Genomic DNA, 25,003 nt, shown 5'->3' on the forward strand with positions numbered 1-25,003 from the left:
TGTATGTATGCATGCATGTGAACTTCTTAAGAGAAATGTGTTAAAAAAAAAAGCAAAAATGGTTGGGATGTACTTCTCTGAAGTACAATTCAGCCAGGAGATTGGCTTACCAACACAACTGCCACAGAGGATGATATGTGACTTTGGAAATATATTAATGTATTTGGGTTTCTTAAACCATAGTGGACTCCAAGCTCTATGCTAAATGACCTTACAACTTACTTAAAAGAATGGCACCTACTGAATGTGATTGGCAGGAATATGTAGGGTTTTTCCTTTTACCTGAAGTTCTTCAGCAAAGCAAAAGTCAAGTTGCCCTGTTGTGATAATGGTATTTTTCACTGCCTCTGAGAAAAGCCAGTGAGCAAAACTATAATTTTGGAAACCTGAAATGTGCCCAGATTGTTGGCAGAAAATTACTTTGAATATCTGAACCTTGTCAGTTAGTCTTAGAATTAAAGAACCAGTTTATGAAATCTGTCTGAATCTTGGTGTGAGGCACATTGGCATTGTGATGACGAAGTCATGTTTAAAAACATAAACTGAGCTCCAAAACTATGATAATGCAGCATCTCCGGAACCCTGTATTTTGTACTGTATTTTGACCATTTGGGCAAATTTCGGTTACAAGATATAGGGTGACTTTGCCCTTTCAGATTTCTTGCCTGGCCATTTCTTTTCAGAAGCGGAAAAGTTGACAACGTTGAGTTGGAAGAGCACTCATAAACTCCTAATGGTGATACAAGAACCATGAAAACCACTGCGGCCCCTCTCCTTGCTCTGCAGTTAAACTGGAGGGACAGCGTAAGGCGCAGGATTAGCCTTTAAAATGGCAATCATGAACGTGGGCACCTCAGATTTGTGCCCCCACCTCAGCACGGCACAGAGGCTCGCTAGGTGGGCCAGCCGGTGTCCCACGGGCGAGCCGCATGAGCCGGGCCCCTCGCGGTGAGCCGGGCCCGAGCCGGGCCCCCCGCCCGCACACCGGGCCGGCGGCGGAGGGGCCGGGCCGGCCTCGCCCCTCGCTGCAGCCGCGCCCGGGCCCAGCCACGCGGGAGCCCGGCGGCTCGGAGCAGCCCGCTCTGGGAGCCGGGAGGGGAGGCGAGGGCAGGGCAGCTCCTGTCCTGCCGGGCCGGGCCGGGCCGAGATGGTGCCGTGGAAAAAAGTTGTGGCGGCTTCAGAGCTGGGCGGTGCGAGCGTGTGCGGGTACCTAGTAAAGTCGGCGGCTTCAGAGAAGAGCAGCCCCAGCTCAGTACTTCCTCCTGCCGATAAGATCTCCGCCAGCGCTCGTCACGGGTGGCGGCCGCCGCCGTCGCTGCCCTACTTGAATCGGTTTCAGACTCCTCCCGAGGCGAGACGGGAGCGGGAGCGCGGCGAGGCGGGAGGGAGGAGGCGATGCTGGGGGCCGCACCGCTCCGCCCGGCCTCCTCCGCCCCGCGCAGCCCCGCTCCCTGCGCTGCCGGCAGAGCCTGCCGGGCGGCGGAGCTGCCACTGGGACCGGCATGGGGACCTTAGGCAAGAGGAGAGAAAACCAGTGAGTTTGCCGTGCTGCTTTATGCCCCCGTCGCTCCGCTCCCCGCGGCGGAGGGCGCCGGGGTCGGTGTCACGCCTGAGAGCGTGCGGTGCCCGCCGGGGCGGTGGGGCGAGCGGGGGCTTCCGTGGGGCACGGGGGTGGCACTGCGGGGCCGGCCGGGTCCTCCCGAGCGGGACAGGGAGGGGAAAGAAGCGCGGGAGGGAGTGTGCGGGGGAGGATTTTGTTTCGCCGTTTGGGATGCCGGTGTGGCCGAGCAGGCGGGTCAGCGCAGGTGGAGGAGCCTCACGTTACGGTGCCGGCTGAGCGCCGCCCGGGCTCGGTTACCTGCGGCGCGGCGCGGCCGGGAACGCGGCTGGCACCGGCCCGCCGGGCAGGCGGCACCTGCTTCGGGCTCAGTCAGCCTGGCATGGTCACTTATTTGTGATGTCCGCCCCACCGCCAAGGGTGTGCAGTGGAAATGCAGGGCAGGCGTCCCCCCGCTGCACCTCAGTCCCCCTTTCGTCTGTCATGTCGGGTGGCTGCTGCGAGAGGATCTGTTCTGAGGAATAACCAGAGGTGCCACCGGCTGAGCTTTGCCTGTCCAGCATGGCCAAGTCGGCCACAGTGAAACTGTAAACTGCTTTCAGGTGTGGAAACTTCAGGTTTTTTCATGGGTGTTGTCAAAGCCTGAAATATCTTGTGCCTTAACTCGAAATATCTTCTGCTTTAACTCTTACTTTTTTGCTACTTGCTGGGATCCTCTGCCCTATGTTGAAGAGGCACGAATAAAGCTAGGAGAGGGGCTTAAGCTTGTAAAAAGAAAACACTGAAAGCTGATCAGGCCCTTGTTCTTTTTATATGAGAACAGGAAGTCAGATCACAAAGCTAAGAGGGAAATTGAGAAAAAGGGGGAAGGGTAGAGAATATTTGTGTGTCAGCTACTGTCAGCCTAACTACGTAGGAGCTCAGTGATGAGTATTGCCTCTGAAGGGTCAGGTGTGTATTTTCCTGAATTTGAAATTATGGAGGCTGGGATCAGTGTTGGGTTGTAAATGACACTGTGGTCAATTTTGTGGCTTCCCCAGCATTCAAGTGAGATGGAAAGGTAAGGATGAGGCTGGACTCCGACAGGGATGAGGTAGGGTCCTGTCTGTCTTCATAAGGCATGCATTTTTTTAACTTCATGCAGTAGTGCCTATTCAGGGATATCTGTGAATTTATTTCCACTCTCTCTATGTAAAACACGCTGGAGGAAATTCTATGCCTTTTCTTCCTGCGACTATTAGAGTCTTGCATAGTGTTCCAAGAAAAGTTATGTGATAGCACCTTAAAGACACTGGAGTCACTTGTTTAGGAAGGCTGTGGAGTGTCTGAAATAAACCCAGAGGATCCCTGAAATTTCAGGAGTCCCTGAAATAAACTCAAGTTTCAATGAAATGGCAGTGCTTGTTGTTATTTTGCAAGCTGTATGGTTATACTCTCAAGTCAGATCTTCCAGTGGTTCCTGGTATTTGCAGGCAAATATATTAAATCACTTTTCATTAATACAATATTGTTCCAATTTACTATTTGATACAGAAATATGAACTTGTGTGCAAGCAATGAATAGCCTTTAATATTATCCATAAACATACATATTCTTGCAGCAAAGCTATTATACGAGTAAAACACAAGACTAAAATTAGATATGTGCTTTATTTTGGTCTTATTTACCATTGTTATTAAATACATTTATTTGCTCATGTATACTATTTTAAAGCAACCTAGGAAATAATAGTATTGAATAGATGCAAATTAATATAATTGTTTTGGTTGTGAAATACTCCACTATTAGGTTGTGCTGATATTTTGTTTACTTAACAGTGACTTCTCAGATTAAATTAATAAAGCTAGTCAGGTGTTTTCCAATGTGTTTAGTATTTTTTTGCTCCTTTACTTTTGGTGGACACAGACATCTGATGGTAGGTTATTGCATACTCTCCAACAAACAGACAAGACTGCTGATAATCCTGACAGATCATTCAGGGAGCTCTATGACCATGTGCTCTGCAACTCACATTTAGCAGAAAAAAAGTCACTTACTGAGCAGTCCGTTTGGTGTACATATCAAGTGGGAGGGTTATGTATTTCAGCAACCCAACTAGAAAGAGTTAATTGTCCTTTAAATCTTTCCTCCTTTCCCGTGCAATGTAAAATTTGCCACTCTATCTTGTATTTACTTCACTGTTGTGCTTTCTCCTAGGCAGCCTGCCCAAGCATGCAGCACTGCCCCTGAATCAGCGCTGGAGCTGCAGCAGACCAGCCACTGTCACAGCCTCTCAAACCATACTCAGGTCATGATGGTGCCCTTGGGGCACCTAGCCAAAGGAGCCACTTTGGAAGACCTTCTTGAAACCTGCATTCAGTCTTTTGGTGAGTGCCTGGAGGTTTTTAGAGGCAAATTAATTTGTTTCTATGTCTATGGTTATGTTTCTGTTGGCGGTGTTTCCTATAGGGAATTAAATACATTTATTGGTGAAGTCGAATGGTGTTAGCTGAGAATTGTCTGTGCTACAGGTGATTGTATTGTTAGTTGATGGATGTGTTTATGCAGATGTGTGTAATATATGCTGAGAGATTAGAGTAACTACTGCTTGTTCTTGAGGGAACCGGACAAATTGCAATCATCTACACTTCCGAGAGTACTTTTGTTAAATACCAATTTTGTAAACTTCAGCAAGTTATCAATATATTTTTGTATATTACAATAACATTCTCATAATGCGTGTAAGCAATATGTTAATATTAAACATTTTTAAACAAGAAGGGTTATTTTTAGGCTAGGTGAGATAACACTGGATTGCTTTTTGCATTATCAGTATAGATTTCAAGTTGTTTCTTTATAAGAGGAAAGAGTCCAAACAGAAACCACAACTGCATTTTTTAAATGTATCAATTATCTACTTGTCTTTTTACAATAAGAATTGAAGTATGGGTAAGTGTAACCATTGCCTGAGCTGTGTACCCCTAGTTTCCCTTTGCAGCTTTTTCATTAGTAAGTGTGTTTATATTCAATATTATTAAAATGTTATTACTGAAGACACTTAAAGTGATTCTGAATAATTTGCTTATAAGTAGTGCATCTGTTTGTTAATGCTGAGTCTTTCAGGGCTTTGAGCTACTCCCAAAGTATATGTGGGAAAGTCTTAGTTTCAGAAGTAGTCCTTAGAAGATAAATGTACTTGAACACCCACTCAGCTCTAAAATAATTATCTATATAGTTAAATAGTAACACATCGTGCTGATCTACTGGTACAGTGCATAAATACTGTGTAAACAATGACTAATCTTTCACATTTGTTTAAAACGAGGGTTTTTTTAACTTTAAAGCCTTCTAATCAGCATGAGCAGAGAAATGGATGTCTGAGAAAAGCTGGTGAAACATGTAATTGTTAGTAAATCTTGTCTCTTTTTTGCTTCTTTTCTTCTCCAATTCATTATTGTGAAAACACTGAATTTCTGTAAAGCCCTAATTCCTCAACAAATGTTGATTGATATATATAAATAAGTTTCATTTCAGTAGCAGGGGGATAAGATATCTAAAGCATAAGGCTTTCAGGTAGCTGTAATATTGTGACTACTTGACCAATATTAATGTCTCCACATTTTAATGAAAAAACAGTAATATAAATGTAACATTATAAAATTATAGTATAGTTATTAAAGTGATTGATTTAAAGTAGTGCAGGTGAAACCCTGAGTAGGAGATTATTTTTGGCTAATACTCTGTATAGCTATATAGACATGCTTAGGTGTTCTCAAATTGCTGAGCATCAGTACATTAAAAGGACTGAGGTAATGAAGAAAAGTACCTTTGCAGTTCAGCAACACATGTGTGTGAATCTTTCTTAAGGGTTTCACACTTCAGCTAGAAAATTTACTGTAATCCACTAGGTAGGGTTTTCCTGACCCTTGACAAGCTTTACATAAGTTGAGCAAGGTGAACTGTAGTGCATCAGCAAACGTCATTATAACTCACTAAGGACTGCTGAAATCATGTTGTGTGCTGCAGAGGCTTAGAGCCTTAATTGGACAATTCATAGTAGTGTCTGTATTTATACATCTTCCATGAAATCATGCATGTTCTTATGCTATGTTGGAACTTCCCATTAAGATATTTAAATAAAAATACAGCTGCTACAACACTAGGTAACTTGCATAATAAAGTTCATTAAAGAAGGCTCTTGTTCTATCAGCAAAACCAGTGCAAAATTCATTCACATTATTGTGCCAATAAAGGAAGAGATAAAAATTCTTTAATCTGAGATTTTGAAGAGGGTTAGGGGCAAGGAGCAAAATGGTGGGAAAAAAGCATAACTGCAGAATGATTACAAGGAATCTGAATGATTGAGCAAATTTCTTTCCATGCATATATGGATATACTGAAATCTTCTAACCTCTATGCTGATAGTTCTGTTTAGGCTGAGATTTTATCTTCAGTCTTGGATATGCTGACCTATAATATTTTGTATATTATTCTATAAAGTCATTATTGTGATTTGAGTAACTTTTATTTAAATGTTTAAAGTACAGAATCCCTCCCAAGACATTGTACATTTGAAGTTTACTTTCTGAAAAAAGCCATTGGTTTATTTGCTGTCTAGTCTTAAGGAGAACAAGAGGCAGTAGATAGTGATGATGATGTATCATGTTTCAGAATATGTACTGCATCTTGTTAGCATTATACTGCACTTGCTGCACATGCTATGTGTACAAATACAATTCCTCTGTAATGGATGCAGCTGGGTTTATACTCCTGGACTCAATTATAGAAGTTTGGAGAAAGCAAACAGTGTGTAAGAGAGGCTGTGATCAACAATGGTGTGTAAGAAGTTGGCAGCCTTTTAATGTATATGCAGAGAATATCACAAGACGGTCTAACCAAGAAGGTATTAAGTATCAGTACATACACAGCTGTGGAGAACACAGACTGCAAGTTTGTATTGATTCTTGTTGTATTGATTGTTGTAGTTTATCTTACAACATGGATTGGTAGAAGAAAGGAGGATGGGAATATGCTAAATTGTAGTTAAAAGTGAGACAACTTTGCTGCATTATTATAAAGGGGTTCCAAGAGGAAAGACTTTGTTAGGAAAGCCAAGTTAATCCAAAAGCTTAGTCAGTGCAGTTAACTTAAAATCCTGCTTTGGGGTGATTAGTATGTGTGCTCTTTCACCTCTCTCAAACTTGGTCTTCTTTAGCTTGGACTGATGAATGACAGTCGTGTGCCTTAGTGACAGAAACAATGAGGGGCTTAAGAGGTAATTTGAAGTCATGTAGGTGGTCACTACATCTGAAAGAGTACATCATGCCAGTGTTTATTCAACAGCATGATGAGGAGATGCTAAAAGTAGAGGTTTCTTCAAGTTCCATGGAAATTTGAATCAGGATGATGAAGATGAATCATCCTGCAAATGAATTGCCAAAAGTAAAGGCAACAAAAAAGCAAGGATGTAAGTGAAGGCAGGAGTTTGGGAAAAAATAGCATGATGAGAGATTGAATGTTGGAAGTGTCTTAGAAAGGAATATTGGTCCTTTCTTAGGAGAAGATATGTGGAGACTTGAAACCACTCTCACCAGTTTTAAGAGAAGATATTTGGTTATACAGGAGAGTGATTCAAAACATGTTCCAAAGTCTATCTCAGAAGACCTTCCAACATTATAAGTAGCTACAGGATGGTGTTACTGCTATGATCTGGATTGACAAGAATTGTAGAGCACAAATAAATGCATCACACCTGATTGCCTAGAAAAGAAGGGGAGGAAAAGAGAAAGAAAGGAAAGAAGGAAGAAAGAAAGAAAGGAAGGAAGAGAGTGCATAGAGAGGAAGAGCAGGAGGTAGGGTAAAATGATTTTAAAAACTAGAAAAGACAGTAGCTGCAGAAAGGTTAGATTGCACTGAATCTAACTTCACTACTAATCCTGAACAAAAAGCTCATAAAGAGATAATCAAAAGTAGATTTTCCATTGGCAACAAAATGGCTTAAGTTGTAAGTTCAGGGAAGCAAAGAAGTAGTTAATAGATCTTGGCCCAGAATATGACAGCTTCAAGAGGGAGATAATTTATTCTGAAGGAAATCTTCATTAGTGACTGTGATTCTGGAGTGGAATTTCACAATAAACAGTGAGTTTAACCACCTGCATCCATTTTTTTCCCATTATGTAGCACATGAAATGCCACAGAAAATGTACTTTTGACTGGCAGACAGTTCTCTGAAAGTCAGTATGGCTTTGTCTCTTATTTTGTTGCTAGTTGTGAAGGTATTTAAGTCTATCAGCTTTGTTGTTGAAGCCAGCAGAGTTAGGTCTAGTTTGCTGGCAGGTCAGTGGAACACAGGAAGCATCTGCTTAGTAGCACAGCCATACTTTTATGTCTAGTTCTTATAGCAATCTTTGTGACACTACATAAAAGAATAACATATATTTAGCTCAGAAAGTGTTACAGATCAGAGAGGAAAAATGTATTAGCAGTGTTCCCTTCACTGGATACCTAATATGTTAATTTTATATCTGCTAAATGTTCGTGACATTTATCATGATACCCTAGGCTATCCTCATGCAACTGTAAACTTGAAATTCTGAATATGTGTTTTGAAGTCAATTTCTAATCTAGAAATTACTTTTGTTTTGATCCTTCACAATATGTTAGTGCATGGTAAGAGGTCCCTGTTTGTTTTCTTCGACTATGTCTATTTTTATCTTATAAATCTACTTTTTTAATCTAGAGTAAAGTTTAAGGGTGCTGATTTTTTAAAGAAACATACCTTTCAAAGATCCAGTGGGCTGTTTTAACATGCATTCAAGCTTATAAACCATGTAGGGTCAGAGAGCCTTCTCCTTGCCCACACAGAATATTTGTTTAAATTGTTTTTACAAGTGTTTAAAGACTCTATTGCAATCAGGACAACAGGTGTCTTCAACATAGTGCCAATTTGATATCTCCTTCTTTTGTCTGTAGTAAAGTCTTGAAATGTTACCTGGAATTACCTAACAAACAATTCCAAGAGTGCACTTGAAAGCCATCGTTTATTCAAATACGTCTTGCTAAAAAGATCTGAGGATCATTTAAAAGCTGAGAATTCTGTAAGAGCTCCAGATGTTATTGTTATGAAGGAGTTTTTGTCCTTAACCTCTGAGTACAAGATCTTACTCTTTGCCTCTTACATTTGAGTGCTGGAAGTATGTTTACTGTAGCACATGGATGACATATGCTTATCCTACAACTCAGACACTTCAGTTAAAAAGAGATCAAGAAGTATCATCTTCAAATGCATGTCACAGTGCAGTGTCCCTGTGTTTGGTTTCTTTGAAGAGGTGTAAGTAAAGGGCTTTAGGAAAGCAACAAAAATATTTCTGAGACCACGTAGCATAATTCCATGTAAAATCTCATCCGTGATAAACTGTTTGCAATGGAGCTTCTTGTTTATACATATTTGTCAGTTTTAATCCATAGAGGACTTAAAGGAAGTGGAAAATTACAACTTCAAAGATTAGCAATGTTCTTAATAGGATTTATGTGAACCTAGTGCAATTTGCAACTTCTAATAGTCGTAAAAGTCATAGAAAGCTAGGTCTAGGAGTAGGTTGTGATGTGAAGTTGTTCTGCAGTGTTTGATCTGTGCTAAACTAGCTTGTTGCCTTAATGTGTAATAAAGTGACATGTTTGTAAACAAACCTTAGAAACACTGGAAACTACATTCAGACTAATTTGGATGAAAGATGCCACAGAAGTGTTTTGATAGAAACCAAAAAATCTCACAAAGGTGCTGGTGCTGGTGGCCTCTTAGGTGTAAGCTACCTAAAAAGTAATCATGGTTCACATTTTCTGGAATAAAAAATAACTGTATTATTGAGTTGTGTAGTTATGTGAACTGATAATGTCTTTATATTGCTCATATCAATATAATGTAAAAAACATATTGAGACTTAGGAATTCTTTGAGAGTCAGATATATATTGCATCCATCTTACAAACAACAAACCAGGCAAGTTACAGTTCCCTCTGTAGAGCTGTAGGCATTTTCTCCTCTAAAATACAGAAAAAAATGAAAACTATCCCATTTTTCCCATATCAGTTGTCTGGAAAAACTCACTCTATTTTGAACTTAAATACGTTCTTCCAGTCTAGTTCAAGCATACAATTAACTACTAAAACAATCACAGTTCAATTACTGCGTTTCTCTATTTATCAAATTTACTATATAACAAATTCTTACATAGAATTCTGATTCAAAGGCAATAAATTCTTTCAAGGTGTGCATATGCACACCCACAGAATGCAACTGTTGCCATTTGCTTTTTTCCTCTCAGGTTTGCCTGAACAATCACCTGGTTTTTTCTCATGCTGCACAAACTTGCAGGGTTCTATCCCTTCTCTTGACGCCTGAGCTGAATGTTGAGGTCTCCAGTTCCCCCCAAGGTGTTAAGTTTTATCCACGATGCTGTTCTGTGAGAAACTGCTGTTGATCACTGTGTGTTAAGTAATCTGAGTGCTATTTGGTCAAATACAGTGCAGAAACCTTCCTATTGCTTGGCAACAGAAACTATGTTAATGATCAATTAATGACATTGTGGGAACAAAAGAGTCATTACTGCTCTGTAGAATGCATGACATTGTGGGAAGAGAAAAGTAGTTACTGCTCTGGAGAATTCTAAGTGCTGTTTAGCTAACTATTAAAGTTAATTGTGGTTGTACCAAAATGAAAATGATTTCTTTTTTAACCTGATGTCTGTGAAAAAATTTTCCCAAAGACAAGGAACTTTTAGATTTCTTTATACATATATTATAGAGTTCTATTTAGCAAATTTGACTTCACTTTTTCAATATAATTTTTCAAAGCCAAGAAGTAAGCAATAAATCAAAATGAAGAAAACTTAGGCTTTCTTCTTTATAATGCAGTCTCTTATTTACTTATATTTACTACTGGGATATGACTGCAAATTCTATCTTCTTGCATCTGAATATAACTTCAGGAAAAATCAGTATAACTATTATTTAGCAATGCAAAATATTCTAATTGCCCATCACCAGCCAGCTGATACCCAGACAGTGCCCAAGCAACAGCAGCCCTGACAAAGTTGCAGCCTGTTTTTAAATGCTACACATTTCGTGGTATGACACAAAATATCCATTGCTCAGCTGGGGTCAGCTGTTCAGGCTGTCTGTGCAGCCTCCTTGCTGCTGGGGCAGTGTGAGAAGGCGTCCCCAGCTGCTGGGTTAGGGCTTGGTTTGCCATAGTCTGTAAACACCAGTTCCAGAAGTATACCTAGAAGTTAATGCCAAGACTAGGAAGCTTAGGTATGTGAGTGACATGGTCAGTGAGGAATATTAGAGCAGGATTAGAGCTGGAGCATGCAGCACTAATGAAAATCGAGGTCATGAAGTGGGATCCAAGGGATCTGCAGCTCCTTCAAGCCCCTGAGAGGCAAGCAGCTTGGTGTCTGCTAGTGTGTTGCAGTTTGACCCTTTGGTGGGACAGGCTTCCTGCTTCCCTGGATGTGGTGACTGACTGCCCAGGATCAGTCATGCCCTCAGAGGGAAGCTTCTTGTAGAACACTGCAGAGTAAGGGTTAAGCACACATCTGGGCTCAGTGGTCAGACAGGGACACTGGCCTCAGCAGTTTCTGGTTCTGTTCTGGGAGTCTGTTTTTCTCCTATCCATCAGTGCCTGTGCTGGCACAGCTGTGTTGCCAAGCATTACACTTGAATTATTCAGGAGTTGCCTGCAGCTCAAAAAATTCACATGGCTCCAGCATCATGACTTAAAGCTTTGGAAAAAGTCTTGAGTACTCAAATTATGTTTTGTAGGCTTTGGAGAAAAATACTATTTTATTAAAAAGTTTGCATCTAAATTTGCTAAAATCAATATTTTAAATATGGTGTAGAAAGATGTGTGGTGTGCATCCGTGTGTGCAAACTTTTTGTCTTCTTCTGTGTACCTCATCTGAATTTCCAAGGCTAATGGAATGCTTTCCACCCACATTGCTTTTGGTTTCTCTCAAAGTACGTTTTAATTTCGGAAAATCATCCCATTTCCCTTTGACAAGAGCTTTTATCTCCTTGTTTTTATTTCAAAGAATTACCCACCTAGAGCTCTTTCTGCAAGATGTAGCTTTCCAAAAGCTGTTTCTGAGAGAGGGTAATGATTTCCCCTGGAGATTTCTCTCCCCTAATGTTCCCTACCCTCACACAAAACAGTCTCATTATTCTTTTTGGATACATATTATCCCCATTTTGTCTTGGATATATCTGCATTGTTTATGAGTATTTGGAGGAACAGGAGTGGGTTCCCCCCTCCTCTATTCTGTAGGGAGTTTAAATGGAATAGACTTGAAGAAACAGCAACTTTATGGGGTTGCTTCTAACATTTTTGTTAACTTGTTTTGTTTATAGAGCTGTTGGTGCAGGATTGATCACAAAGTAGTGGAGCTTTTCCTCTCAGGAAAATACTGATTTCTTCTAGGTTTAGTTTTGGAGCATTTCTTCCTAAGATCGATTACTTGTGTAAATAAATGTATGTAAAACTCAATAGTTGCAGACATATATGGGCAATAAGCCAATTTAAAAAGACACAAATGAATCCAAAACTTTGGTGCAATTCCCTGAGCTTTTTGATGTTGTCTGCTAAACATCATGTAACTCTTGTGGCATGAGGGGGAATTCCATCATTCTGTGCAGAATTAAATGGAAGCTGGAGAGCTCAATATTCCACCAGCTTTCTGCTGCAGCTAAAACTAAAAAAAGCATTCTATTACCTTATTACTGTGTCACCTTTGCAAGAACATTCTTATTAAGTTATATTATTTCTGAAAGATATTAAGTACTTAATGATTTGAAACAAAGAAAAAAATCACTAAGGACGAGTACAAAGTTCTACTTAGAGTCATCAGCTGTAAAAATGGTATGGTGAAGTCCTTCAAATACAGCATTTCTGCAGAAAAGGATCTCATTGTGAAGAGGGACTTTAAAACTGAAAATGGTATTAATTACAATAATGATATTGTATCACCGCAGAAACTCTGTGTACATGGAGGGATGTGTGTACTTTCATATTTTCTGTATATACATTATACATTTGCTTACATTAAAATGTAGGTGTGTAGAAAGGTATTATGCAAGGGGTATTAAGAATAATATTCTAACTCTGGTGCTAAGATATCCTCTGTAGTATTATATTCAGTTTTTCCTCTTAATGGTGTGAGCTACAAAGGGTTCAGAAAACAGCATCAAAGTTGACCAGAGAGCTAGAAAACCTTGCCTCTGAGGAATAAAGAAAAGACAAATTTGATGTTTCTTAGCTCAGAATAGAGATGAGGGATGCAACCCTTAAACAGAGAAAATATATTGATAAGGAAAAGAAATTTTTTTCTGTCTGCTGGAGTCTAGGCTTAAGCAGCCCAAGTTGCCTGAAATATTTGATTAGACCAAAAGGAGACCTCTTAAATGATAGAGAAACTCAAGCATTGGAATTAGTCACCTACAAAAGCTGTGAAGTCCTCATTACTGTAGAATTTTGAGAACAAATTAAACTGGTTCTGAAGTGAGATTTTGAGAAAGCTGTTTCTGTATTGGAGCAGCAGAATACAATATATTGGCTCCTAGCCCTGATATGTGCCATCAACTGAGCATTCAGCTGTCATTAAAAAATTAGTTTAAGTTAAGTCTGCTTGCTGACCCTCAATGATGGTGTCATAACTGATTTGGAGAATGGTGGCTTCTTATGAATCTGATTCTGGCCAAATATATTCAATTTAATGAAGGTAGTTAAATGACTAGCTCTGTTACAGGGTATATCAAATTCCAACACAGAAGTAGTAAGCATGGAGTAAGAAGGCTACTATGGGTTGCTTAAGTTTTAAGCTGAAGGGGAACAGACTGTTTCCTGTTTGTAAATGGAATTTCCAGGAAGTATCTGTAAAACACTTATGAACTATTTTATTTAGTTTTGGTTGCTTCTAGCCATTTTAAAGTTTTCTTGCAGTACTGCACCTCACATGTGGGACAGATGCATTGACTTATGGCTGTTTCATTTCAGTCACTAAACCCTACCATGTACTCCCACATGTATCTGCATATTTCTTACATGTCTGTGTGATTTCTCAAGGTCTTTGAAACCTTGAGACCTTAAGAACATAAGTTCCCTCAGTTTTCAGATGGCAGGTTGACTTAATAATCTTTGCAGACATTTATAGCACCATCCTCACGCTGTGTTCTTTAAACTGCTGGAAAAAAAATGCAGAGGTCTTGAAGAATTCTATGTGGCACATCAGAATAGCAACCCACGACTTTCAGCTTTGCACTTATCTTCTGGCAATTGCTTGATACTTTCTTGCACTGCATTGTTTTCTGCATTTTGATAACCACTGAAAGACATAAGGGAGTTTACAAGAACTTATTCGTGTTCTTAGTAGCTTAGTCACTGATCATGTGATGTCAGTGCTCTGTGATTCACTTCTGATTCATTTCAAATTGTACTCTAGGTGATACAGTTGGAACCTGCTTATGAAGTAAAGATGGTGCTTATGAAATAAGGGCCTCTTAGACCTAGAAAAGCTAGCTTTTCTTTCCTACAAAATTCAGTTTGGTTAGGACATCCTTGGCATTCTTACTGCTGCCTTATCATTGCCTTCGTGCATCAGAGGGAAGGTCTCAGTACAGTGATCTCTGCTGAACAGATTCTTTCTGTTAAGTATATTTACCACAGGCTCGTGGCCATCAGGACCTGGTGAAAAGCAGGTAGTTTGCTCTTAAAGCCTTGCTTATGGACTTTTGAGCAATTTGTTTCTCTAAAGCATTCAAGGACCTAGAGATACTTAAGCTATTTCTAAATCACAGATTGCGAGGAGTCACTCATTGGATCATGCAACAGAGTGGCTGATGGGCCTAAATTAGAGGGTTCTTGCCCTTGTGTGTTCTGAGTCTCACATAAGAAATGGAACTTCTGTAATTGTAGTTTTTAGTGGCTTTGTGCTGCTACATGGATCGTAAAATACTAATCATTAACTGTCATTGTGTTTTCACTTATGGAGTTAAATGCTGGAAAAGTATATTCAACTTCTGCTTTATTTTTTTGTTTCAGAGTAAATTTATTAAAAATCTTAGTACGGTAAGGGAATTTACAGGAGAAAAACATGCAACAAATAACTAGTTGGTTATTTGTATTTTGCTCTAGTGAGACAGAGCTAAGGCTTTTGCAGTAATTTTCAGCTTTCTTTAATGTAAATTGACTAACTGAAACACACCCATTGCACTTTAGTTAGTGTTCACTCGGTGGTTTTGCTCAGTAGGCTGTGTGGTTAGAAGCAGGTATACAAACGGAAATGAAAAGGAGTTTTAAACAAACTGCTGGGGGTTCAGGAGAGTGCTGCAGAGGCACTCAGAGGCACAATTGCAGCACAGTCAGGCCAGCACTCTTGCTGGCTCCACCATTTGTGCAAGATGCTTTACCATTGTAAATTGTGTGCTGGTACAGTTCATGCAGGCTTCTGTTCAGTGCTCAACTGTACTGGGAACATTTATATTTATTTTTGCAGAGTGTTTATTTTGTTTTTTAAGCCACCATGAATACAATGGGTGTTTTTTATGAAGGCAAGCCTTTTACTTGGATGAGAGAACAGATAGCCCCAAACTTCGTATTGCTTTAATGTGTGCAAAATAGTTGCATGCCATCGTAATGAAGTGTATCTGTGTTGCAAGATAATTAGGTCTGGATGTGGTGAAGCATAAATACACTTTCATTATGCAGGAAAACACCATAAATGTGTTGGCTTAAGTACTCATAGTAAGCAGAACATACTGTTTTTCTCTGTACCTTTGTGACATGATAAAGCTAAATGGAAGAGAGACCTTCTAGAAAACAAAAATTCAAATGGGACCCTGTGGCCAAGTGATACCTGTGTTATGTCACAGCAGAGGATTTTGCACACAATGAAAGTGCTAAGGGAGAGAGAGCGTTATTTTTTGTCTTTGTTGTCTGGAAATGATCTATATTGAGCACTTACAGGAAGCTGTATATTCTTAAGAGTATGTGTGCACACATCCATTTGGCTTCCACGTTAAGCATGTACTGAACTGTTTTCCTGATTAAACAGGAGGTAGTGGATGGAGCCTCTGGCAGAACACCAAGTTTTGCCAAAGGGAGAAAACTGATACAGGCCTCTGAGTGCAATGCCTAAAATAATTTTACTCTTCGTGAAGACACTCAAAGGGTACAAAATGCCAAATACTAAAGGCCTGATTAAGTATTTATTCTTAATGTTCCAGCCTCCCTCATCAAATTTCCCACTTCTCTAGCTGAATAACTTGCTGGTTTGCCCTCAGAGCTCATGCTGTAATACCTAGGCAGTTTATATCTCAGAAGGATTCTTTCAGTAAGGAATGAAATTTTGTGTGATCACAAACAAGGAACACATAAACTTTGGCTCATGCTGTAAAACAGAACTCATAGCATAAGTCAAAAGTCAGATCAAGAACTTCCTGTTACTTGGGGTCTATTTCATGCTCCTGCTCTCATTCATGGTGCAGTAGGACAGGCAGACTTTTCCTTTGTGCATACCACTGAAGGTAGATACATTTGGTATTTTCCTGTAGAAGGGCATGGAAATTGTTACCCAGTAACTAATGTGGATTATCTTGTTTTGCAAATGGGCTGTTTCAAGTTCCATTTTGGCGATGTGCAAGTTAAAGTGCCTTCTCCCTGCCTTCCCTAGCAGTAGATGTCATTTCATATGCTGGAAATCTGCTGTTTCACATCCCTCTTCCATTTTGCTGTATTATGCTTTGCTTCTCTATCTTGTTCCTGCTGCTGCTTTTTAAAGAGAGAACTACATTTATTTCCATAGAGGTTAATCTATTTAAAATTATTCGGGAAGATAAATTTTCTTTTGTATTTGAAAGGGTGTCAAATTTCCATTCAAGCTACTTAGGTTCTCTTATGCCTGGCTGTGGGAGCACGTTGTCAGTTAAAATTTACAAGCACTTTCACTACTGTTTGTTGCAGCAATGGAAACTTTTAAAAGTGTTCTGCTACATTTCTTGTCCTTCATCTTTTTGACATATGGAAAAACCCAGAAGACAGATGTAGTCTAAAGTCCTTCTGCTGAAATCTCTGTACTGCATAGTTCAAATTGATGTGCAGTACACTTAAGTCCAGGACAGGGAGTGTGCACAGGTTAACCTCTAACAGGGTTTCTAGCATATGTTGTATCTCATTCCATGTGCATCTATGCACATCTGTGATCCTATGCTGTGTGTGCACTCTGGTGTTGTGTGTCATCTGTACAAAAAGGCTCACAAACAATTGAGAATATTGCTGTTCTGTTTGTTAACTGTAGTCATACCAATGGCTGGCTGAGATGGATCAGTAACAACTATTTTGCTCTGCAGTTCAATGATTTGTTTCCAAGTTTATATTCATATGCCTAAAGCTAAGATTTTAAGTGCATTGCTGGGCTTAGATAATCATGTATAATTATCTGGGTGTTCTGATTCTGATTACTTTTGAGACACATATGCTTTTTTGTTTGTCTTTTTTTTTTCTTATTTTTAAGGGTCTTCCAAACACAGCAGCAGTGAAATATAGTAGTTGTTATATGGCTCTCACTAGAAAAAGTATGCACTCCCTAAATTAGTGAGTTGCTGCTATCTTTGAAATGGCATACGTGAACAGACCTGATTAGAATTAGGATTCTGAGAAAGCCTGTTGAAAATTGTTTATGAAGGTATAGCAAGATTTCAATATGAATAATCCTTTTTGTTTTTTAGATTTAGAAGGAAATGCATGTCAAAACAACCAGCTGCTAAAAATAATTCTGGCCATGCATCAGTTTTTCATCTCCTCTGCAGACATGCTTCAGAAACTCGTTGATCTATATCCTTTGTAATCTTCACCTGCTTTTAAGGTAGCTTGATAGCCAGACAAGTCTGAGATGGGTAAGTAGAGGATATTTAATCTATGGGTGTATTAGTATTCTACTAATTATTCTGTATACTTGTTCTTCACAGTTTTTGGTTGTATGGTGTGCTTTTGTTTGGTTTAGGGTTGGCGTTTTTTGTTTGTCAGGTTTAGCTTGTTATACAGAGAGGAAAAAGGGAAACTCCAAGTCAGGTTTTAAGTAGGATAAACCACCCTCTGTTGGCTGGGGAGGGAATATCTAGCAGGTGTTGGATGAATGTAGGCACTTCAATTAGGTACTGTGAACCTGGATCTAAGTTTTGGATTTGTGTCTCTCTCTGTTCACTATCAAGTCAAAGAGTAAAGAACAAAACTGTATCATCAAGGTGTGAAAATTTTCAATGAAAATTATTTCTCTCACATGCACTCAAAATTGCTGAAATAAATCATAAGCTTTTCCTTTCTATTTGTTCCCATTTTGAGTTGACTGCCTGGACTCATATATGTGTGTTTCTGGCTCATTAGGTTTTTCACAATGTAACTACTAGATCATATTCACAATACTAGCCTTTCTTTGGAATTTTTATTTGTGGAATATGTTACTGTCCTCTTAGCTTTACAAAATATTGACTCCTAATTAGATGAGCACAGTACAGGATGGAGACCTGTCATGCTAAGAATCTCCATCCAATTTTGGTGCAATTCAATTTAATAATCTTTTCTTTCCTCAAACTCTGTATCTTCCAGGCATTTACAAGCAGCATCCTTACAACAGAGCATTACTGGAACACTGACTGTCTGTCTGTAGCAGGACTGTCTTGCTGCTTCTCTAATGGCAGGTGTTGGATCAAGTGTGCTAAGCTACAGCTGTGGTGTAGTGTTGTGTTTCACTTAGGCTCCTGGGCTCTTGGAAAATGCAGCAAAGGCAGCGCTTGCATCTTCTTTCTGAGATGTAACATTTTCTACAACCAGAAAAACAGTTCAAACTTTTATTAGACTTGCATATTTTGGAAGCTTGGTTTTTAACTCTGTGTGTAGCTCCCTGTAAAGACATTGAAAGTTGTAGACAGTTTTGAATGGATCAGGTATTCGGAGCTCTTGTATTTCGCAAAACCTTGCAACTGTTCCAGTTGCACCATTTCCCATCCCCTAAATTATGAGAGTGATTTCAGGTGGTTACAAGTTCTTTGTAAGTCATCTAATTTTAGTCATTCAGAGAGGAGCCCTTAAAAATACTTGGGAACTTACTCAGACTTCGCCAGTTCTGTAGTCAGCATAGTGTAAGCATGCTGAAAGGGGAGATGGCATGTCCCCTCAGATGTGGTAGATTTAGGCTGCAGTTAATTGCAATTGGATTTTGAGTGGATCCACAAGGTATTTTCATTACATTGTGTTTTTCAGGCCTGAAAATATGTATGTCACCTCCATCAGAAGAATCAAGACATGCATAATAGATTTTTCAACGTGGATTTTCCATGACATCCACAGACATTGCCTATGATATCAAAACATGTTTTAAAGAGCTAATAGACTAAAAATATGGTTGTTTCTTTCAGTTGCCAGAGCAAATAAAGTGAAAACTGTTGTGTAGCTAGAAAGGTGAGGTTACTATGGAGAGGCATGTTACATTTTGCTCTGCCATTGTCAACAACTGGTTATGTTTAAAAGAAAAATGCCTTTTTTTTAAGTCTCCAGTGAATTAGCTGAAAAGGATTGCTTCATAAATGGATTGATAAATTTGGTATGAATATTTCAATTTTTAATGACATCTGTCATTGCACGAGTTTTATGAGAAATTTTGAGGCATATTGCAAAGAAACATGTAGAAAACAGAGTCCCTTTGCTGGTTGACGCTACTCAGTACTCTGGCAACAGCACCAGTATTACTCATAGTAGTCATAGTTACAATAAACTTTGGTAGCAACCTGGGGATATACTTTGTATATACTTTGTATATACTTATGTAAAACCCTAATCTGATATAATATTTGCCATCAGCAGGATGATTCTTATTGCTTACAGCAATAAGAATAAGATTGAGAAGTATCAAGCATGTTTTATTTTACATCTTATGTGAATGGATGTGGTTTTCCTTAACAGTTTTCTACCTATCTTAATGCTTTAGAAAATAACTCTTCCATGCTGTGTGTGAAGATATGCTATTTTGTGAGGTAAGTATATTCCTGGTTGCTAGCTATTAGTTGTTAGCTTGCAGTTATCTATGTGACGTATATAAATATGTTTTTGCATGTCTGAAATTCACATAAAAAAGAGAAACAGGTATTCTGCTTCAGCTTTTCAAGGTTCACTTTAGCAGCTCTACACAGAAAGGTCCAACTGGCATTTAGCAGATCTGCTTAAATCAGTGCAAGAGTTCTCAGGTCACAGTTTTGAACTGAGTCTGTATGAATCTGTATCTTAAACATCTGTGAATATTGACAGAGCTCAGGAAATTGTAGAAATGCGCCTAATATTATTATATAGGTCTATTAAAAATTAAGTGGGATATTGCTGATACTTTTATACTAAGCAAAGCTCTAGTGCATTTGGTAGGTAATTCTCCTTAGTACTTCTACTTGTAGTGGTCCTGAAACACTCTAATTTTTACCTATTAAGTATAATAAAGTTTGATATCTCAGTTTAGAGAAAACAGAAGAGAGGGAGAATATTCAGCTCTAATAGATTGAGGATATGTCTTTTTTACAGAAAGGGGGAAATTATTAGTAACAGGGGAGTAGAATTTGTTTTAAATTGTGATGATTTTATTATCTCAGAGCAGATTATCATTGGTTATGTCAACATGCTTTAGTACTTTGCGAGATCTGGTAACATTTTTGCTTCCAGGCAAATTCATACTTACATGCATACCTAAAAATGTGCATTTCCATTTTTCCCACAAGCACAGGTTTTTACATGTATAGTGCTGGGTACTATGTCTGTCTGGGATGGAAGTAATTTTCTTTATAGCAGCCTCTATAATGCTGTGTGTTGAATCTGTGAGTAAAACCCAGCATTATTTTACCTCTTGTTGAAGAGTGATTGCACAGCATCAATGCCTTCTGTTTCACATCTTTCCCTGCCAAAAGTGGGCTGGGGGTGAGCTTGAGGCTGGGAGGAGACACAGCTGGAACAGCTGACCTGAATTGACCAAAGGAACATTTCAACCCATACAGGCTCATACTAAATTTCAGCCTAACTAAATCAAAACATTTTTTTTTTTTTCGGTGTGTGTGTGTGTTTTAATTTTAATAGGTATTGGATTACAGAATTTTGGATTATGTTCAAAATGGACTCTAAACTATCCACAGCTATGGAGGAATTTCAAGAAGTGGTTCGAGCTAATGGTGAGGAGTTACATTGTCGTCTAATTGACACATCTCAAATGTGAGTGTCAAAGTCTCAATATACTCAGAAAACAAACCTCTGCTCTGAATTTCCTTTATTTGATTATAATATCTCTCATAAGTCATATGTTAGCTGTCCTTACAAGAGTTTATACTTCATTACAGATGAAATATATGTTATGTAGTAGAACAGAATGCCTTTCAAGAATGGCTTAGGTTGAATTTAGCTGCAGTGTAGACTTTGGGCTGATTCTCTATGACAGCCAGGTTTTACCCTCTCCAGGGAAATTAGAAAATTTATAGATGCCTAATGGTTTTGTGAGATCACTTGAAATCACTGAAAAAGGAGAATAAAATTTGAATGGGTAACACATGAGGTAAAAAAGTATGTTTATATTTTAGCAACAAAGGTAAGTAAGGATATAGTTTGTTACATTGTCAGACTCTTGACACTGTTTAGATGATTTTGGTTATAAAATACTTGTTGTGACAAGAATAAGTCCTAGAGCTGTACATCACATAGTTCTTTCTTGGGAAGACATTTCCCTGTTACATGAGAGTGAGATAGTTCTGTGGAACAGTACAACTGGCAAAACAAGCGTCAGTTTGTACTTTGGAAATGCACTGGCTAAAGCAGAGCAGAATTTAGCATACATTTTACATCTGGTTATGAAAGAGGACATTTAGTATTTCAAATTGAAATGCATTTTATTACTCTATGGGTCAATAGCAAACGGAGACAGTTCATAGAGGTTGCTGAATTAAATCTAAGGATTATTAAATGGAGGAACTCTGGATGTGTTCAATGAAGACAAAGTTACAGATAGCTATTCTAAAAATGTAGAACTGATTGCAGAAATTATATAGACTCTCATGCTGTTCAGTAAGACAGTTCTAGTGTACTTCAAGTGCTACATCAATACAATAAAGACTAACAATAATATTTTGTCATATAATCTCTAATGCATGAAAGGAGTTTGCTGTTTTGAAATTCAAATAATTCAGTTTTTACTGCAGTAAGGCATGAAAACAATGTTACCTCTGACTTAGGGAAAGAGGAAAATTTTGCTCTTCAGTAAATAACTTGGAGTAATTGTGTTTTAAAAGAAATTCTAGGGATTGGTCTAGAAAGCTGACACAGCGTGTAAAGGCCAACACCAGTAAGAAACGGAAAGTCTCACTTCTTTTTGATCACCTTGAGCCAGAGGAGCTGTCAGACCATCTTACCTATCTTGAGTTTAAGTCTTTCCGAAGAATATCAGTAAGTTATTTTTATTTATTTATGTAATTATTTATTTATATTAAGCAAATATGGGAAAGACATAGGAAATATGGCAGAGGTAACAGTACAGGATTAACTCTGCCAAACGAGATGTTGCACATACTGAGTCTGTTTTCAGACTCTTTTACTTTACTAGTATTGAAGGTGGCCAGTGTAACTTAGATTCTGAGTAAATACCCTTCTGCTACAAGCATATGAGAGTGAGAGAATGAATCTCAACTGTGGGAGAGCTGGGGCAAGATCAGTTGGAAGGAAGAGGAGAAAGTCTTCCAAAGAAGCTCGTTTTGTTAGAACAAGGGATGCCATTGGACACAAGAACAGGAAAACTTGGAATATTCTCCTAGAATGCTAACCTCCTGTGGCTGTAGTGATCAGTGCAGCAGTCCTGTGCAGTGATTAGTGGATTGTGCTGGACTCTGCTTGCCTTTTTTGATTGTGCATAACAAAATAAAGACCAGAGCTAAGAAAGCACTTTAGAAAACGCCATTTTTAATATAAGGAGGTTAAACATATTTTATTATGCTTTCATATACAGAAACAATTTTTAAGGATTTATCCAAGATATTTTTTGCTCAGTCATGTGTGTAGCTGATAAGATGCAAACTTCCCTATGCACCTTGGCTTCACTTGCATCACTGTATGGTACAACATTGCCTCTTTTCAAACCTGATACAGTTTACACATGGAAAAGTGAATGTTAGGGACCAAAATCTAGAAGGGTTGCAAAGTCTGTAAATAAGACTGAAAGCAAAGTTATTTTTTTAGTGGGTTGGTTTTTTGGGGTTTTTTTGCTGTTTCTTGTTATTTAGTTGGTTTCAGTGGGTTTTTTTGGTGCCACTACAATATGAAGCTGAACCTATGCAAGAAAAGGGGCTCTCACTAGGTGGTGGAAGATTTCACAGTCGTGTTTTCATGTACTTTGTTTTGAGCTGACAGTACGTGACTCTGTGTTTTGCATTAAACTCAAAAAGCTGTAGAACTGAAGTCATGCACAGATTGCTGCCTGTAGGCAGTAATAATATGCAAAGCTTATATAACTTACCATTTTCAAAGCCTCTGTGCAGATGTAAGGTAATTAATGAGTATAACAAGTATGATTTTAGTCAGAGTGTCAGATGTGTCATGGAGTTCCTACAGTTACATGCATGTATACATTTGATATACAGGGTACCTGCATATGTTTTTGTATAAATTGAGCATACCAAGACTTTGGGTCAGAAAATTATATGTAATTAATAATTAGTTATATTAATTAAACCTTTGCAGAGTATATATCTAAACCTCAGATGTGCTAAGCTGCAGAATCCTTTTGTTGTTCTAATGTGGCATCATACACCAGGAGAAAGATTGAAAATGACCAGCTGTGTTATTAATCCCTGGAATAACTATTTAAAGGCCTGGGCATTTGAAAGTCAGAAGGGAATATTTGATCACATACACAGGATACAGCAAAATCTTCCATGAGATACCATCCATCTTGCAGCAAATTAGAATGCAAGGAGTGGTGCTCACAGAGTAAGGGCTGGAGGCATGCTGGTGCTTGGAAAGTATTTTAATCACTAGTCATAAAGTACAGGGAGGCCACAGTCTTTTGTAAGAATCTGGATTCTGGATTCTTGTTGAGGCTCTTAAGTTAATCATCACAATAACAGACTCGAGCAATATTTAAATACCTAAACTACTTTAGTATATCTGCCACTAACAAGCTTGTTATAGTTGACTTCAAATTATTTGTGTACCACAATTAATTCAAAACTTTCAAGTAGCATTTTAGAGATTAATTTCTTCGGGATTTAAAAAAAAACCCCAAAGTTTTCTGAAGGAGATTACTGATGAGAAAAAAATATATACTGATTCGTAGTTGTACTGAAACTGCTATGAAGTTCATAATTATGTAGTCGAAAATTGAAAAATTATCTATCTTATAGAGTAGTTGCTTAAATTTTCAGATCCAGCCAAACCTGGCTGGAGTTCAAAATTCAAAGAATAATTGTAATGTAAGTACTGTGTAATCTCAGAGATAGCTCTACTTATTACTAATATTTCTTCCATTTTTAATTTAATAAGGACAAATCTAGAGGTGTCTGCTGTCATCTGCTTTGAAAGTGCTAGTAGTTCTTATTAAACCGATGGAAAAAATTAAAAAAGTTGCAAGAAGATGAGGGAGGGAGTGTAAGAAACAAACAACAGCCTGACCTTTGCTTGAAGATCAGTGCTATTCCACATATTTCTGTGGAGAGGAATGTATATCTCTTACAGCTATGAGTGGTTTTGGTAAGATATTAGTGGTTATATTAAAGAATGGATATAAAAATCCCATGTAATGTTTTCTGATTATTCAAATTCTTGTGTATTTTTGTTAATGAATAAATCAACAGAATGAATAAAAATTCTGTTTAACAAAAGCAAATTATTTCTTCTCTTTAATCTTAATGTAAGAATGGCTTAAAAAAAAAATTGTGTTACAGGTATCTACTGAACAATTTTAGATTGTCTTGATTAAATAAAAGAATCTCACAAGTTGTATCAAAAGTATTAAGGAATCTGCAGCCTCACTCTTAATAGTCTTATCTCAGTTTTGTATTAGTCCCATTGAACTTGCTTTTTGTATTAGTGTAGCTTAGTTCAGAAGTGTGCCCCAGCTACAGAATACATGAACTGAACGCTGAATTCCCTTAAACTGAGTTATTAGATTACAATTTAAGTTCTGTTTAACCTTCCCAATAGAAGTCAATGAATCTGTGAAGCCACTGAGGCCGGGAGGAAAGCCCCAGTTCTGTTCATCCTGGGATTTATAAGAGCCAAGACTTCTGAGATATGGCAAAAAGAAGCTTTCAATGGCAAAAAGAAGCTTTCAGTTAATTCAGTTCGTGGAAGCCCCTGCTTTCAACTTAACAAAGCTTTTACAAAGGAAAGATTTCAGTTTTATGGAT

General features: G+C 38.5%; 1 protein-coding gene across 2 annotated transcripts in view; it reads left to right on the forward strand.

Moving 5' to 3' along the window:
* Positions 1-1,379: 1,379 nt before the first annotated feature.
* RASGRP1 (RAS guanyl releasing protein 1) overlaps positions 1,380-25,003 on the forward strand; it is a 38,622-nt gene continuing 14,998 nt past the window's right edge. The window contains exons 1-6 of one of the 2 annotated variants that reach the window (XM_054275950.1): positions 1,380-1,534; positions 3,756-3,925; positions 17,315-17,420; positions 19,553-19,615; positions 20,697-20,828; positions 21,896-22,049. In XM_054275950.1, the coding sequence (XP_054131925.1) occupies positions 1,503-1,534; positions 3,756-3,925; positions 17,315-17,420; positions 19,553-19,615; positions 20,697-20,828; positions 21,896-22,049 (657 nt within the window). In that variant the 5' untranslated portion in view covers positions 1,380-1,502. Of the gene's footprint in view, positions 1,535-2,553; positions 2,619-3,755; positions 3,926-17,314; positions 17,421-19,552; positions 19,616-20,696; positions 20,829-21,895; positions 22,050-25,003 lie in introns of those variants that run through there. The other variant, XM_054275949.1, reaches the window with a different exon arrangement.

This window comes from Melozone crissalis, unplaced genomic scaffold (assembly GCF_028551555.1).
Source record: "Melozone crissalis strain CALT ecotype California unplaced genomic scaffold, PUWL_Pcris_2 ptg000018l_1, whole genome shotgun sequence".
Classification (NCBI taxonomy): Eukaryota; Metazoa; Chordata; class Aves; order Passeriformes; family Passerellidae; genus Melozone; species Melozone crissalis.